This window comes from Epinephelus moara, chromosome 6 (genome assembly GCF_006386435.1).
Source record: "Epinephelus moara isolate mb chromosome 6, YSFRI_EMoa_1.0, whole genome shotgun sequence".
NCBI classification, from domain to species: Eukaryota; Metazoa; Chordata; class Actinopteri; order Perciformes; family Serranidae; genus Epinephelus; species Epinephelus moara.
In genome coordinates this window covers 16058817-16075548 of record NC_065511.1, presented here as the reverse complement: position 1 = coordinate 16075548, position 16732 = coordinate 16058817, and the positions used below count along the sequence as shown (strand labels likewise).

Sequence of the window (16732 nt, the reverse complement as noted above, 5' to 3'; positions counted from 1 at the left end):
CAAGACGTAACCCTAACCTTTTAACCCTTGACCTTAGCCACCTCTCTTATAACTCTTCATACTTAGCTAAATGCTAACTTAGCATTTTCTTCAGGACTTCAACTTCTGGGCCAAGGTGCGAACAGGGCTGATCTTGAGCTGTCGTGTAGGTATGGTGGGTGAGTGATGTAGCTGCTCCAGCCGCAGCTATACCTGCTTGAAGATACTGGCCTTTGCTCTGAGAGGCTTATCGTTGACTGACTGATAGCTGCTGGGTTGTGAGACTGCTGAAGAGGAAACTTTCTCTGTGCTCACATTAAATCTGAGTTTAAGATGGGTATGTACAAGCCAGATTTTGTGACATTACAATCAATGATGTATTTTGTTCCTTTTTGCCTTGGATTTTTAATCACATTAGTTTTACATTATGGTGTAATGTTTACATGTGTGTAGATCCAAATAAATAAATAAATCTGGCTTTTCAGTGAAGTAGAAGACATCATGTATCCTACTTTAGGTTTGGAGTTTTTATTAAGGTGGAAGAAACAGGTGTAACTTTAAGTGTTTTTAACCGATTAAAACATTTTTACAAGTTCTCTTTAATGATTTTATAGCACTTGTGTATCAGTGTCATTCAGTATGATAAAAGGTTTTTTATACTGTGTAATTAAACCCGCCTTGGGATCCCCCAGGGGGAGCTGGAAAGTGTTGCCGGGGAGACAGATGTCTGGGGTACTTTGCTTGGCCTGCTGCCCCCGCGACCCGGCCCCGGATAAGTGGATGAAAATGGATGGATGGATATTAATCATCGTTTAACTGTTTATGTACCAATTGCTAACGCTTCAAAGGAGAAGTTATAAAATGGCCTTACATTTGCTTAAAACTGTGATAACAACCACTTATTAAGTATTTATACATTGCTAAAGTCAAAAAAGGTCTCCTAATTTGTAGCTTCATTCCAGAAACACCATCATTCGGCTGCATAGGCTTCATGGATGACTGGATGACTCAAATAATCTATCTTCTTGATCTGTGCTTAACAAGACAGTCAACCATTAATGTTGTGATTTATATGACTGTGGAGTAATGTTGGACTGCCATGCACCTCCACTCTATTGCCCTTGAGCCCTGCCGTGACTACATGATTCAGTCCAAACTGCTTTCCACTCCAAACAAAACACTGTCACTTTAAATACAAGCTGAACCTCTGTCACCGTGTTTGCACACTGCAGGGGCGAGCGGCTTCACACAATGCTCGTGGCTCTGTCGAGGGCATTCGAAGTTTTGTAATTCCTCACACATCTCAGGATTAGGGACAAGGGAGGCTGTGCCCCAGTCAGCCCTCAAGGGCAACGTCACCCTACAGTGCTGCTTCAGAATTACAAACAACAAAGATTCAGCTTAAGCAGAAGCCACCAATCAAAAGCCAATCAATACCTGCTAGGGAGAAATGCCTCGCATCATACAACACATCAATCACAGGCACAGGTGTGTGCCTGTCAACGGAGCAAATACCTTAATTAATGAATATCATCTGAGCCCTCTGTTGCGAATGAATATTTCCCATCCTGCCAGCCTGTCAGGGAAACATGTTATGATTTGGGGAAGAAATCATTTCCGGCTCAAGTATCGCCGTTCCAATAAGCGTTCATCATGTTGGTTGACTTGTAATTATTGTTAATGACATTGTGCTGATGACAAGCAGGAGCACTACAAGTTATTACTCGACTAGGCGACGCTGATGACAAGTTAAATAACATCATCCGCTGAATTAGATGATGCTGTTTAACCACAGGTCGAGGAAGAACAACGGAGCACACAGCAAGATAGAGCTGCAGTGTAATTGTTCTACAATGAACTGCACACTGGCAGCTTCTTTATTAAATGGAGCGAAGAGGAGCCATCATTCAGCTTCCTGTTGTTGGGTGGAGTGGACACTGGTGACAAGCGCCACAAAATGAGCTGTGCTTTTATGACTTGAGGAGTAATTCTAAGATATGCGATACTCTGGGGATCATCGCCAAAACAGCTTACAGTTACATGTGAGGTATTTAGCTGATGCTTTCATGCAGAAGGATTTAGAGCGAGTGAACTGCTAAAGTTTCAGTCCCTTGTTCAAGGACACTCCGCAGGACTGGTTACAGTTGGACACACTCGATGCTGCATCAACCCACAAGTTATGTTTTAGAGTCAGCAAAAGTTTGTTTTAGGATGTCTGAAGGGTAGAGGACTACAAGAATTCTCCCTCTGGGCTGAATGTAATGTTGTATCATAAAAAGTGGCTTATTTTACATTTTCTTTTTCTTTTAATTTCACTCTGGTGGTGGCTGATTTACAGTGCTGCCATAGATATATGCACCCGGGTGAGAAGAGTCACACTGCAGCTATTTGGCTATTTACATTCATCCCTACAAAGCCTTATTATGGATCCCACTGTGTGCTATGATGGGCTTGTACTCTTTACGTTGGCATGTCAAGGTCGGAAGCGGTTAGGACTAGGGCAAAGCCGTCATGGTTGGAGCTAGTGCTTGTCAGTCTCGGATGTTGTCTGAGATTTAAGTGGTAAATTCACTACAAAAAACTCACAAATGTACTGCCACAGAGTCAGGTGACATCATACAGGCAGTAAAATGTGATGGGTGAGTGGGTTAAGCACATGACTGTTCACACAGGACACTGGAGTTTGACACTGTTTAAGTCAAAGCTGGCTTATTATTTTTAGACTTAGTTGACTTACTATTTTCATTTTTTTAGGATGTATAAAGCTGCTGAATGCACAATGGGTATATAAACTATAGCAGAAAAGCTGAAGAGATCCATTCGTGTTAATGTCATATTTGAATGTTGCTAGGCACCCAGGAATATCGCTTTACACCCGAGTGTAAATCGCCACATTGGTAAATAGCCACATTAGCTATTTACACCCCAGGTGCAAATAGCGTCTGCCTTTACTATTCAGCTTGAGTGTGGTATCGTTATGAAAGAAGAAGCAGGGACTTTTCAATTCGCTAAAATCCAATACAATTCAACTTTATTTATCAAGGGCAACTGTACGCTACAATCCACCTCCCCGGTCATCAAATATACTTAATCACAAAGCTAAGCTATTAGCTTAATAACCATTTATGAGTTCAAGTAATAAATACTGAAATAAGATTAAGTGTTGGCTGGAATTTATAGTAGAGTGGACAGAATTAAAGTGTACTGTCAGTAGTCTTTAAATCCCAGTGTCACAATGCCCTTCTACATCCAAACTATTTAGATGGGCTTCACCATAATTGAACATTACAGCAGCAAAAGTTTTGGAGAGATGAAACATGGAAATGCCTGCAGTCAAAAACACTGCGTTCAAAAGCAGCCTGAGGTATTATGATGTGACAAGTGGATGTGGAATCAGCCAGCCAGGTCAACATCGTAACAAACTAGTATACATGCTTCCCAATTGGAAACCAGTACACTTGACCAACAGACTGTACCAACAGTTTCATATGTTTTAAATGTCTTATTGGGTTTTTGTGGCTGTGCTAGCAGCAGGGCTGTGGGTGGCAATGTAACACTCTGCTAAAACTTTTAACCAGGGATGTCAAATTCATTTAGCAAAAGCATAACCTATTAATAACAACACCTCCAATTTTTCCCCTTTCTTTTAGTGTTAAGTGGTCAAAGTACATTCTGAAAATGTTCTGCCATTGACAATACAGCCTGAGATATCTTAAGAAAAATAAATGCAACTTCAACAATATGTGTCAGTCTATTACTCACTGTCATTACATGTGCATTTTTCCCCCATACATTTTCACCCCTGTATCGCAATGCGGGTGCAGCAGCACCTCACCAAATTAAAGTGAAAGCTATCAGGGAAACAGGACAAGTTATTTCCAAGCTTACAAATCATTTACAAATCTTAGTTTTGGCAGTGCCTTAGCAATAAAACTCCACCAACAGTGATTTAAGATAAAGAACTGAAGCTGCTGATTGACAATATTTTGCACAATGTTCAATATCTTTAAATACAGCCACAATAAGTGTTCATTGTTTTTTCAGAAAGCCGTACTGTGGTCAGGATGAGAAGCCTCTAAAGAAGCCTTTCTACATAAAGTAGGTTCCTCACGGTTTAACCTGCTCCTGAAACCTGATACCTCTTAGCCTTTATAAATGCATCAATATTGTGGGCCAGATTGGACCCTTTGGCAGGCCGACGCTGGCCCATGAGCCGTATATTCAACACCCCTGCTCTAAACTAAGAGTGAATGTAGTAAACAATATTCCTGGTACATGTTGGCAATGTCATTATAAGTTAGCATGCTAAAATTAGCATTTAGATCAAGGTACTAATATACCCAAGTATAGCCTCATAGACCCTCGAGCATGGTTGTAGATCTTGTTATTATAGTTTGTACCCAGGACTCCCAGAAAGCAGTATTGATACTGAGTGGATTATTCTGTTGAACTGAATTGAATAACAGGTATGAAGCTGTACAAAAACATAAAGCTGTGAAGACTTGAGAGTTTAAATAGCAGGTGGGATAAAGATTAAAATGTTCTTTTACAGGCAGGTAGAACACAGCAACATCCTGAAGGCAACACTGAAAATGTGCCTCCTACGACGATGTGGTCAGGTATCATAGGTTCAGGGTGTTCATTGATTTTTTTAAGATCTGTCACAAAAAAAAGTCAAATCCTTCTGACTGACTTGAATAATTGTTGAACAGACCTTGACACTGCTCAAGCAGTTTCTGTCCTTCCACGATAAGCCTACAAATACAATATAAAAGGCCAACGGATTTTCGATGAAAGACAGATGAATGTAAGAATAACGGACTGAAAAAGAGCTACCTTTTTGAAGAAGGTGAACTGTGATGGCCAGGCATGATTGTCATCTCTATGTTTACATCCCACTTCAGCTTGTTGTCAAACAATGCATAATGTTCTCTGTGGTTTTCATCTTTAACCACGGTTCACATTCATTATCATCAACAAAAAAACATTGCTTTGATTCATTCCTCAAAATCTATCTGTCTGTGTATTTTTATGAATAAACTTCAGAAAAACTTAATTGGCTCCCTGATTGTCGATTTCTGTACAATTGTGTTACCAAATAATCTATCCTTGTTTGGCAATTACAGACACAAAACACTAAATAAGGAGTGCCACCTAGAGCAGTGACAGTTTCTCTCAGTCTGTCATTTGGCACACCTGCAGTTCCTTCTTCAAATGTTGTCTAGAGAACTCAGCAACAACAAAAATCTTTGTTTCAAGCTACATTTCACTGCTGGGACTCTATCTTTGCATCCTAAAAATAAACAGGTGCTAATTGCTATCTGTGTGGAAGAAAGGCAGATTCTGGTGTGTCATGTAATTTCACTTCAGGAAAAGAAAAGACACAATCAAAAGTCTATTTAGTGCCGTCAGACAGTGGGGGCCAAGTCATGTACCTGGCATTTCATTTAACGCTCAACTCTCACTGATGCTTCTGTTGCAGTTGTGTTTACAAGCACATCATTGTTCTCCCCATGCAAATAAACTCTTCAGCAAATCCACTAATAACTGGTTCTACTTCCTTGATGTCTGAACTGCAAGACAGAAAGCATGTAGCAATAAAATTATGTTTAACTACCATTGTATTGTATAATTATTTTGTATTATGCACACAAACCCCACTTAAGCATATTAATATTGTGTACAAAACCAATCATTTATTGTACAGCAAAACACAAAGCAATGCTTAAGTCTACAAGCTAAAATAAAATATGCTGCAATTACCATAAAGAGCTGAATACAGTTCAACTGTGAAAACATGCACGGAGCCAGAGAAGATGTAGAGATGCAAGACTTTTATTTAAATCAAAATCAAGTGATCTTCAAAGTTAATTTTGTATCCAAGATGGAGCTAGGCATAAAAACAATGAATAAATTCTTAGAAAACAAATAACGGCGCCGCGTTCCTCCAGTTGTCTTCAAGGTGGTGTTGCATCTCGGTTACCTTTATTTTTTTTCTCTCCTCTGTGCACTCTCTCGCAGATGCGGAACACACCCCGTTTCTTTCCTCTAGTTGTGGCCTTGGAGAGCCTCCGCCATGAACAGCTTCCCGAGGTTCTGTGAGGTGAATTCCTTCACGTTCTGGCAGTAGTTGTTAATTTGCCCTGTTGGAGGGTAGCCACATGCATCCGTGCACCCCCACACAAAAACACACCCACAGAAATATACATACATACATACACATATATTTGTACACAGACATACACACACACACACACACACACACACACACACACACACACACACACACACACACAGGCGGAGGCGGGAGATGGGGGGGAGACAAAACAGCAGCACAGCAAAACATCAAATTAGTTGAGAACGGAGTAAACGGAAGGATCAGAATGTTGTCAGAAGGCGGGGGAGAGCTGAACAGCGTGAAACAGCAGGGAAAGGGGCGGTCGAGTTGGAGATTGAGTCAATAAACTTTAAATTAATGTAATTTCAAGATAATGGCGGAGATAATTACAAAACAGAACCTGAGCTCCTGTGAGGGGAGCAGAGGCGGCTGATGGAGTTTGGAACGAGGGGGGTCTCTGAAATGACGAGTGCTGTCCATGTGTGGAGGTTGTGTGTTTGTGTCAGTGTGTATGTACCTGCAATGAGCAGTGTGTCCATGCGCGGTGGAGGCTGAGGGGGCTTGAACATTTTGCTGATGTCCTCCTCAGGCAGAGGGGGCTCCCCTCTGCTCTGTCGCTGGGCGTTCTCCTGCTGCCGCCTCTGGAGGTACTGGAGGAGTGGCACAGAGAGAATGAGGGGTTGCATTAGAAATGGGATAGGAGCACAGAAGAGCAAAGGAAAGAAGAAAAAAAACAACCCTAAACTTAATAGCATTGGGAGACAGGGATGTGAGAAGGGAATACATGGTTATAGAGAAAATGGACAGTAAAAGAGAAGGGGAAAGCGTGAGGCGATAGAAGACAGGATGAGAATGTGAGGAGAAGAGAAAGGGTGAAACAATGACGTCAGGGAGGTGAGGAGTGGGAGTAACGAAAGTGATAAAAAAAAAGGTACCTCAGTAAAAAAAAGTCAGGTACAAGAAGAGACAGAGTAAGAGGATGGAAAGAAATATAGTGAGAGAGAGATGCAGATAGCACAGAGTGGCAGTGGATAGTAAAAAAAGGGAGAGGAGGAAGAAAGACAGACATTGGAAACAGTAACACAGGGGAAGTGAGTTGTAAAGAAACATGGCGATGAAAGAAGAGATAGAGGAGACAGAGGGAGAGAGAAGAGTTATAAGTGCTGACAGGGATGGAGTGATTTGTGGAGGGCTGACAGTCGGTAAATCAGTGAGGTGCCGGGTCTCTGGAGATCCTAAAAGCCTTGTTAATTTGGCAAGATGGAGGAGAGACTGACACAGACCAGTGGAAGGGGAGGTTGCGGCAGATGAGGAGGAAAAACGACGTGGGAGCAACCTGAGTGTTTTCAACACATCCCACAACGCACCTGTACGGGTAACTGAAGCTGACAAAAACTGCTAAGATAAACAATAAGTAAAATATAAAACTATTTGCTCAGATGAATCGTTACTCCTCCAGCTTTTTTATTTATTTATTTATTTTTCTTGTCTACCAATGCGTCACAGCATGGCTGTGCATAATCAAAATGCTAATATATGCAAATTTTTGAAACAAGCAAACAAAAACAGTTTTGCACTTCCAACTTCCATAGATAAATATAGACATACAAATGCTTAGAAAGTATTTACCTTCACACATTAGAAGTAAAAGTAAAAAAAATCGAATTGATCTAAATTAAGAACGAATATAAAACAACCTCCTTTTAGTCAGCATTTAGTCGAGGCACCTTTCACTTCTATTTTTTTCCCAATTCTTCTTTACAAACTGCTCAGGCTCTGTTGAGTTGCACTGGTACTGTAAGGGAACAGTAGTTTCAGAGTCCTGCCACAGAGTCTGAGATGAACTGAGGTCTGGACCCCCGTGTAGTTTTGGCTTTATGCTTGGGGTCGTTGTCTTGGTGGAAAATAATCCTGTCCCAAGTCACTGTTCTTTCACAGACTGCAGCAGGATTCCTCTGTATTTACTTTAGCCTCTATCTTCACAAGCCTTCGAGGGGCTGCTGCAGAGAAGCATCCCCACAGCATGCTGCTGGAAACACCATGACTCATGCTGGGAATGGTGTGTTTCTGGCAATGTGCTGCAGTTGGCATCTGTATCATGCTTAAAAATTCCAATTTTGGTGTCTGGACTAGAGGCAGTAGGCATTTTGTTAAATTTTAATAGTGGGGACGGACCAACAGCTGGAGGATGGTGGCAGGTTAACAAGGGGGACGCAATGTTTGGCATTTTGCTAAAGAGGGGAATGATGCCCCCCCTCCTCTCCCCTAAAATCGCCAACTGACTAGAGGACTTATCAGCACCACTCTGTTCTAAGGAAATAAGACTAGAGTCTGACTAAATCCAAATTGCAGTTTGCAGCGTGATTTAGGGTGCTTGACACTTTTGATAAGTATCACTCAACTGAAATGACGTATTTTCAAAAGAACAAAGTGTGGCTCAACATTTACACTTTATTGTTATGTTGCAAACAACATTTTTTGAGCAATGTGATTAGTAAGGCTATCATCATTACCAACGAGATAGTAGTTTTCAGTCTACACTGACTCTGACCTGCATTCAGTGTCTCTGTCCGCAGAAGTAGCCGTCTGTCAGCAGCAGCTCCTGCAGAGCTGTAAGGACAGTATCCAGCACCTTCACCAGGCTGACTGACAGCAGACATTCACTGAACCAAAATAGTTTTCAGAGTCAATGCCACGGGAGGAAATCAGTGTTTGTATGGTTGATTTTATTTCCCTGCCCACCGAAGCGACCAAGGGGAGTCTGCCACTCACAGACAGACTGATTAATCAGTGAATATACAGTTAAGTCAAAAACAAATATACAGCTGGATATTTGTGTGATTCAAACAGCTGTCTGTGTAGATTACGCTTTACTAAAAGTGACAGTAATAGATTCATTATTATTCTTATGCTGTTGCTCTTTTTCAACCGCAACTGCTTGTTATGGTGCATCACATTACTGATTCTGTTTGTGGTGTCCTCTCTCCGTTGAAGGTATTTGGGTTAACTGATCTGGTCTAATCCTTGGATCCCCTTTGGTTCAGGTTTCTCTAATTCCAAAATTATTGATTCATGTCTGGTTCAGGTAACTGTTCCCCCAGTCCATTTTGGATCATGTCCAACATAAACTCTACATCAGAGCACTAAAACCAGCATAACCTTTGCTTCAAAAGCAATAAAGCTCAAACTGATGACTTTGTTCCTCAGTTGTCACAGACTTCTTGGTGGCTTTGTATCCATTTAGTAACCAAATACACTCTCAGCCATGACTTGGCTTGGCTTTCATGCAATTATTTTCTGTTTATACATCAAAAATAATTGTATGGCTCAGAAATAATGACTTGGAAAATATTGCTGAATCATCTAATGGTAGCTGAATTGTATCATTAACCATGAATCATGACTCCTCGGTTCATAAGATTAACTCATTGCTCCATACCTAATCTTCTGCAAAGTGTTGCCTGCTTCTGTCGATGGGAAAAGAAAAGAAAGGAGAAAATTGAAAATGAATAAATCAGGGGGCGTGAGACATAAATTTCCTGATACAAAGACTAACTTGGCCACAGATTGTGCCTGGGAACCTGCTATTTACCAAATTTAGAGGGCTATAAATGAAAAATGGAGCCCTCTGAGCACGGCGCCTTTTTGCAACTTTCTATGATGATTAATAAGGTTCCATTTGTCCGGGAAGCAGCTGGGTCAATAGCACAAGATTACATGGAGCAAGTACCGTAGATGTCTAAAAGGTGTAATAGAGGCTCACTTTCTTTGTCTCTGTGCGCGTTGTTTGCTCATTGTAGAGAATCACGTGAAACATGAAAAAGTCAACACCATTAAAGGGGTTGTCTGTGTGATATTGAGTATGACATGAGTGTGTGTGTGTGTGTGTGAGGGGCAAGGCCTGCGGGCTGTGATGATGAGAGGGTCGGTAGGGGAGGATGATGGATCATAATGGCTGGAGTGTGGGTGTCTGGCCCGGGGATGTGTGTCTACGTAGGTGTGTGGTTTTTTGTGGCCCAGGTTGTGAATGCCTTGTGTGCATGCGGTGGACTACCTGTGGTCACAGATGCATGTTTGTTGTAAGTCTGCCTAATGTGTGAGAGCTTGGCTGCAGCTTGGTCCGCTGTCGGCAGAGACGATGATGACTCAGCTTGGATTAACATCAACACTTCAGACATTTCCTCGTGTCCACTTGCAGAGAATAATGTCAGAATAATGTAGTTGTTTGAACGTAGGTGTAAGTCTGTATGCACGCACTCGGCATACATCAGTGCCTCTCCGCTTCCATTTTCCTGAGTAATAGGTGTGTGTCTATGACCCTTTGTGTTTGCATGTGTTGCCAAATGTTTATGATGCATCTAGTCAAGGTTGGAGTTGCAGATGGTTTGTGGCTGACTTCATCTGTGTGTCTGTGTGTGTGTTTTGTTTTGGTCTTTTTGGTGCTTCTGGCTGAGTTTGTGCTTGTAGGTGGCGTGTGTGTGTATGTGTGTCTTGAGTCTTTGCACACAGTATGTGTGTGGCTGTGTGTGTGTTTTTCAAAGTGCTACTGCTGCTGCTTTTAAAAGAAGTTAAAGTTTGTGATGTGTCTCACTGGTACAACAAAAGAATAAAAACAGAGGATTTTCACTTACTCATTAAAATAAAGAAAGGCTCAATTTATTAATACTAGCTTTGAACCCACATATATCAGATCTCTCTGGGGGGTATTTGAAGATTGTCTGAGCATGACTTGTGGTATTTAACCTTCTGAACCTACTCTTCTTCACATAAGGATGAATGTCTCACAGAAGTAGCCCTTGTAGTGATGAAAATAACCATTTCCTTGAGAGGAGAAATAATGCAGTAGATGAAGGAGAAGCGTGTCTGAAATTGAAGTGATGCTGATCTTCAGTGGGCGCATGTCAGCAGCTGAAGTGAGGTGAGGGATGAACACTATGACAGATATTTGAGGGTTAGGATTAGTCAAGCTTATCTCATTAGTGTCTGCTCAAAACAACAGGAATGTCTTTTAAACTTGTCTTTGCTTGAAGCTACTAGTACTGATGTTGGCGGTGATTTAGTTGTTGCCCAAGTAGTTGCTGTTTGGAAGTTAATGGAGCTACTGTTGTAAAGCAAAGCATTGTTCTTCTTACTGTGTGCTTTACTGCAGATGTTTTGTAGTCCTGTGTGGTTTTTTTTTAGCCAGTATATTAATCAACCATGTGATCTTGTGAGTGAAAAATGTACCTTAACTGTGATACATAAAAGAGCAATAGCATTACATGTCTGTTTTTCCCCAGCACTTTGCATCTCATTTTCAAGATCTCGCTTCAAACATCATCTTCAAACATTTTCCCCCTGATGACACTGGTGACGGTTATGACACACCAGTCAGATCCACTTGGAGATAAGTGGGACTAAAAATAGCTGTGCATTAAAAAAATGAAAAGGGCTGCGTTGCTTCAGGTGGCTGTGAGAGAATGAAATACGGTCACGGAAGTCCAATTTGAGTGACAGATTTATGAGCTTGAAGGCTCCTCAGAATTTTGCAACTCTGTAAAGTTATCACAGTGGCACTCATCTTATCTTCTGTTATTACAATTAGCTCTTCGCTAAGTCCCGCCCTCGAACAAAGACTGGCACATTTTAGCGTAGCATTGGCAAGCTACAACCAGGTTCCGAAAACTAAATGACAGTACACCAAAGACTCTCATGCTGTACTTTAGGGTTTTCTTCATTTTCAGGCTTTGTGGATTTCAAAATGGTCACGTTGAAAAGTGCATGGGGCACATGTATTACTAACACTTGTTACCCCAAGGGGTTGGAAGGAGATGTACATTGAACATTATACCTTAGGTTACTAAAGAAGCACTTTCATGCTACACTAGCTACTGAAGGTAAGGTATACTGAATGGACACACGTGCTACTTTTGCTTTTTAATGATTATAACAGTGAATAAAGGCCATCCTGCTTCACAGGAACAGTGCTGCTCCTTAATTTTACGGTCTACTGTCTCGAATGCCCGGTGATGTGGTGGTTTACTTTTACCCTATGACCTGCAGGCTTTAGCTTTTATTTTTATCTTTTTAACCTAATGTTTGTGCAAGGAGGAACAGGAGGAGCACCGCCAGAGCCCTACAAAATGACCTCCAGCAGGCTACTGATGTGCATGTTTCTGACCAAACTGTAAGGAACACACTCCATGAGGGTGGCATGAGGGCCCAGCGTCATCTAGTGGGACCTGTGCTCACAAGCCCAGCACCATGCACCTCGATTGGTATTCGCAAGAGAACAGACCAGAATTGGCAGGTCCACCACAGGCACCCCGTTCTCTTCACAGATGAGAGCAGGTTCACACTGAGCACATGTGGCAGACGTGAAAGAGTCTGGAGGCGCCATGAGGAACGTTATGCTGCCTGTAACATCATCCAGCATGACTGATTTGGCGGTGGGTCAGTGATGGTCTGGGGAGGCATACCGCAGACCTCCATGTCATAGTCAACGGTACCCTGACTGCTGTTAGGTACCAGGATGAAATCCACAGAGCAATTGTCAGACCTTACACTGGTGCAGGACAATACCCGGCCTCATGTGGCCAGAGTGTGTGGGCAATTCCTGGATGATGAAAGCACTGATGCCATTGACTGGCCCTCTCGTTCCCCTGACCTAATTCCAATTGAGCACCTATGAGACTTTATGTATCGGTGCATCCGATGCCGCCAGGCACTGCCATAGTCTGTCCAGGAGCTCACTGATGCCCTGATCCATGTATGGGAGGAGATCCCCCCCAGACACCATCCGCCATCAGGAGCATGCCCAGATGTTGTCGGGAGTGCATACAGGCACGCGGGGGTCATACACACTACAGTCACATTATGAGTTGACATGATAAAATTTTTACAGATAAAGTTTTAAAATGTACATTAGTAAAGGTTTCTGACTTGAACATTTTGTACATCAAGACCTGATGTGTGAATCAAGTGTTTGTGAGTACTGTAGATATCCTTAAAATGCATATTGTAGACCTTTCTGTCTGCTTTTCTCTGAAAGCGCCTTTCTGTTTTTGCAAAAATTATAATGCTTCTTCAGGGAGTGCGAAGAATGCAATTTGTGACAGTGTACTCCATACTCGCTCAAACAGGGTGACAGAGTAGCAGTACCTAAAAAAAGGGGGCGGGGCTTTGTGAAAAGTAATTTGTGAGGTAAATTGAAGAAATACAAAATACAGAGTAATGAGATCTGCAGCAGTACAACTGAACCCTACCAGACCCCATTTGATTGAATACAATTTGGACACTGCCCACTTTGGATCCAATGTCCAAATCGTTTGCCATCCAAATTACTATCATAATCATCATTATCAGATGCTTAAAATTTAAAACTGAAGTGATGAAGTCAATGATGTGCATTTGATCATCTGAGACATTGCACTTGCACTGCTGTACTTGTTATTGGTAGTACCACACTGCGTTTCTGTCCTTGGCTAATGTTTTCTTCAGCTGCTTCTTATGAGCCGTTTATACATACGCACTCAAAAGCTGGAACAGTGAAAGGCTGTTGTTCATGATAAATGGGACCTGGTGTTGCAGCCTAGCACTGCCTGCTGAGCTAGAGAGGTTTAAAAGGTGCTCAGGAGACAGTTGAAAAAAGCTCAGCTTTGTGCAATGCAAGCGACAACCAGATAAGAGCCAATCGGGCTCACTTTAAGGCCCCCAAAAATGGAAGCACAGTTTCCACAACGCTCCACCAGTGGATTGAGGATTGCTTACAGCACAGATACAGAACAGCAATGCTAATCAGTCTTGACCATTCAGGTGACATTTTTGTATTACAATAGTTCCACAAAACACGCGCTACTGTAAAAAGACAACAAACAAAGCTATTTTGTATTTGAGAATTAACTATGTCATTGGTAGTGCAGCTGGTCTGTCAGTATGTAAATTATGTGCGCAATACAACATACCAACGGAGCTGCGGATTCACGAGACGCCAGAAACTGCATACTACTTTGTATCTGTATGTGTGAACTGGATGTGTGAAGGCAGTGTTGCATTACCTAGTTTGTCTGTGTGTATCAATGTGAGTGTAGTTATGAATTTTAGTGAATGCTTATGTATTGCTAACTTTTGCTGTATACTGGGTGGTCCTCTGTGGGTGCATGTACAAATAATGTGTGAGCCTGAAGTACCATATTTCTGTGTGTGTGTGTGTGTGTGTGTGTGTGTGTGTGTGTGTGTGTGTGTGTGTGTTTGTGTTACCAGGTGCTTGCTGCTTGCCTGCTGTGATTATAGCTGCAATTGGTTGTGTCCATGCCTGAGAGAAATATACCTGCCGTTTTCCTGCTGAGTTTGTGGCTGCAGGTGTGTGTGTGTGTGAGAGAGAGAGTGCCTCTTTCCCTTACACGCATGCTGCTAAGCTGATATTTCTGCTGCTGCTTCTTGCTCATTGTGTCTGTAGGTGGTGTGTGCAGCCCGTGAAAGCTTGTGTGTATGTGTGAGTGCGCTCGAGAGTTACCTGGTGTTTCTGCTGCTGTTGCTTGCTCAGGTTGCGGCTGTAGGTGTTATACTTGACAATATCTTGGCTCATGTCATCCACCCTGTCCATCAGGAGCTGGAGGCTCTTCTCCAAATGGTTGCTGGGGGGAAAATGTCAGCATGTCATTCACATGGTTTTATGCTGCCATCAGCACACGAGAGCAGCAGTGACATACATTCTTCATATCACCCTGAAGACAAACTTAATTCTTCCTGATTTGAACTTGATCTTTTCTGTTGCTAGCTTGGACACACAATGGTATGGCGCTTTTATCCAAAGCATTTCAGCAATGCAGAAAACTACCATGTAAGGCATTGTTTTGGCCAAGTGTCTCTCCCAAGGACATTTCGACACGTGGACAGGAGGAGCTAAGCATCGAACCGCAAACTCTGTGATTAGTGGAAAACCTGCTCTACCTCCTAAGCCACAGTCAGCAACTCCCTCAAAGATGAGAGCTCCACCTGTGTGAGCATGTCCACATTGCATGGTTTTGGGCTATATAAATAAAACTGGCTTGACACAAGTTAATTTAAAGATTTACAGGTTTTAATCTCTGCTGGAACACCGTGCTATAATTGTATGTGATTATGAACTCTTCCCTGATATTTGGCTGGATGTGATCTGCTTGCTGGACTCCCTTTACAGCTGGTATTAAGTTGTGGACTGTATCTATCTCAATGCAAAGCATAAATGCAAACAGAATGCACTACAATCAGAGGGCTATCTGATCCACAAGATCATATCTGCAGATGGTCTCGTTTGCATTGTGATACAAATTGCTAGCCAAGTGTAAATGCAATCTGTGCAGTTTGACCACCTTCATGGGGAAAAACTTCCAGTGGTCCCTCACAATCTTTTCAAGCAAATCTAGCAAGAGATATAAAAAAAAAACTTCCAGTGAAGAAAACTTAGAGGAACCCACAGACACCGACAGATCCTCCATCCTCTGACACATAACCACAGGATGCTCCTTCCCATCACTACACTACAAATGGGAAACAGTGGCTAGTAGTAGGCACTATTCCAAGCTTTAAGATGTCCCCTCAGAGACCTGTGGTTGCAATCTAAAAATGCTACATTCACATTTTTCAACAGTCCATGTTTGCCTTCCATTCTGACCTAATCTTTGAGTTCACCTCCTACCATGTTGCTCTTATGAATCCTGAAAGACATCTAACATGAAACCTCTCTCCGGGGGTTTGAGAGTACTCAGACCTGAGGACCCGTCCTCTTGTCTCTGTGCTAAATCTCTCTGCTCACATCCCTCATTTTTTCCCCAACACTGCCATGCTGACAACTCTCAACATAACTCTACTAGCATTCCTCTTCTCTCTCCTCCCATGAGCCCCATTTTTAACACGATGTCTCACTACTGCCTTAAGTTCAACCTTGACAAGACTGCAGTGCTCTACTTCAAGACGTCTCCCCCTTGTACTTTCCTCTGTGGAATTATATTGTTTAATTTATGAATGTTTGGGTGCTACATAATGCAGCATGTACTGTGGGAAAACAGATTCTGACTGTTTATTTAAATGGCAATTGTACCCGCAAGGACTGCCAGCACTGTGTATGTTTTGGCTGTGTGTGCACTCATGCTGATGTAACTGTTGTGTGTGTGTGTGTGTGTGTGTGTTTTATTGTTTGTGTGAATATGTGGAAGAAGAGTGGAGAGTGTTTTGGGTGATTTTCAGTTGCTTTCCTTTCTGCTGTGAGATTTTTCAATTAACAATTTTATAAATCAATATTCCCCACTCTCTCCTGGCTCCTCACACTCTCCATCTTCTCTTGCAAGCGGAAAAAAAAATCATTTTGTCAGGAAATAATTTACCAACCCTCAATTTCTTAGATTGTGCAAAGTCTTGAATATAAAAAGAATTGCCACTTACCACGGGTACCACTGAGAAACAAGCTCCAGTGTAACCAGAACTGACCTCAGCAAAACACATTTGCCGTGCCAATTTAAACCAATTCCTTTTGTATTTAAAACCACACACTCTCCTGCTGTGTGAGTGAGGTGTAGCAAAACATGTATGGACATGAGAAGCACAAATGTTAAAGAGCTTCTTCACTCTGTCACTGTGCTGTTGGAGGTTTTATCTACAAGGAGGGCTCCACTGAAT

At 42.1% G+C, this 16732-nt stretch overlaps 1 protein-coding gene across 1 annotated transcript in view; it reads right to left on the bottom strand.

Moving 5' to 3' along the window:
• Positions 1–5798: 5798 nt before the first annotated feature.
• LOC126391791 (eukaryotic translation initiation factor 3 subunit H) overlaps positions 5799–16732 on the bottom strand; it is a 69224-nt gene continuing 58290 nt past the window's right edge. The window contains exons 6-8 of the mRNA XM_050046731.1: positions 14592–14712; positions 6615–6747; positions 5799–6122 (exon numbers count right to left, since the gene is read on the bottom strand). Of these exons, the coding sequence (XP_049902688.1) occupies positions 6028–6122; positions 6615–6747; positions 14592–14712 (349 nt within the window). The 3' untranslated portion in view covers positions 5799–6027. The remainder of the gene's footprint in view (positions 6123–6614; positions 6748–14591; positions 14713–16732) is intronic.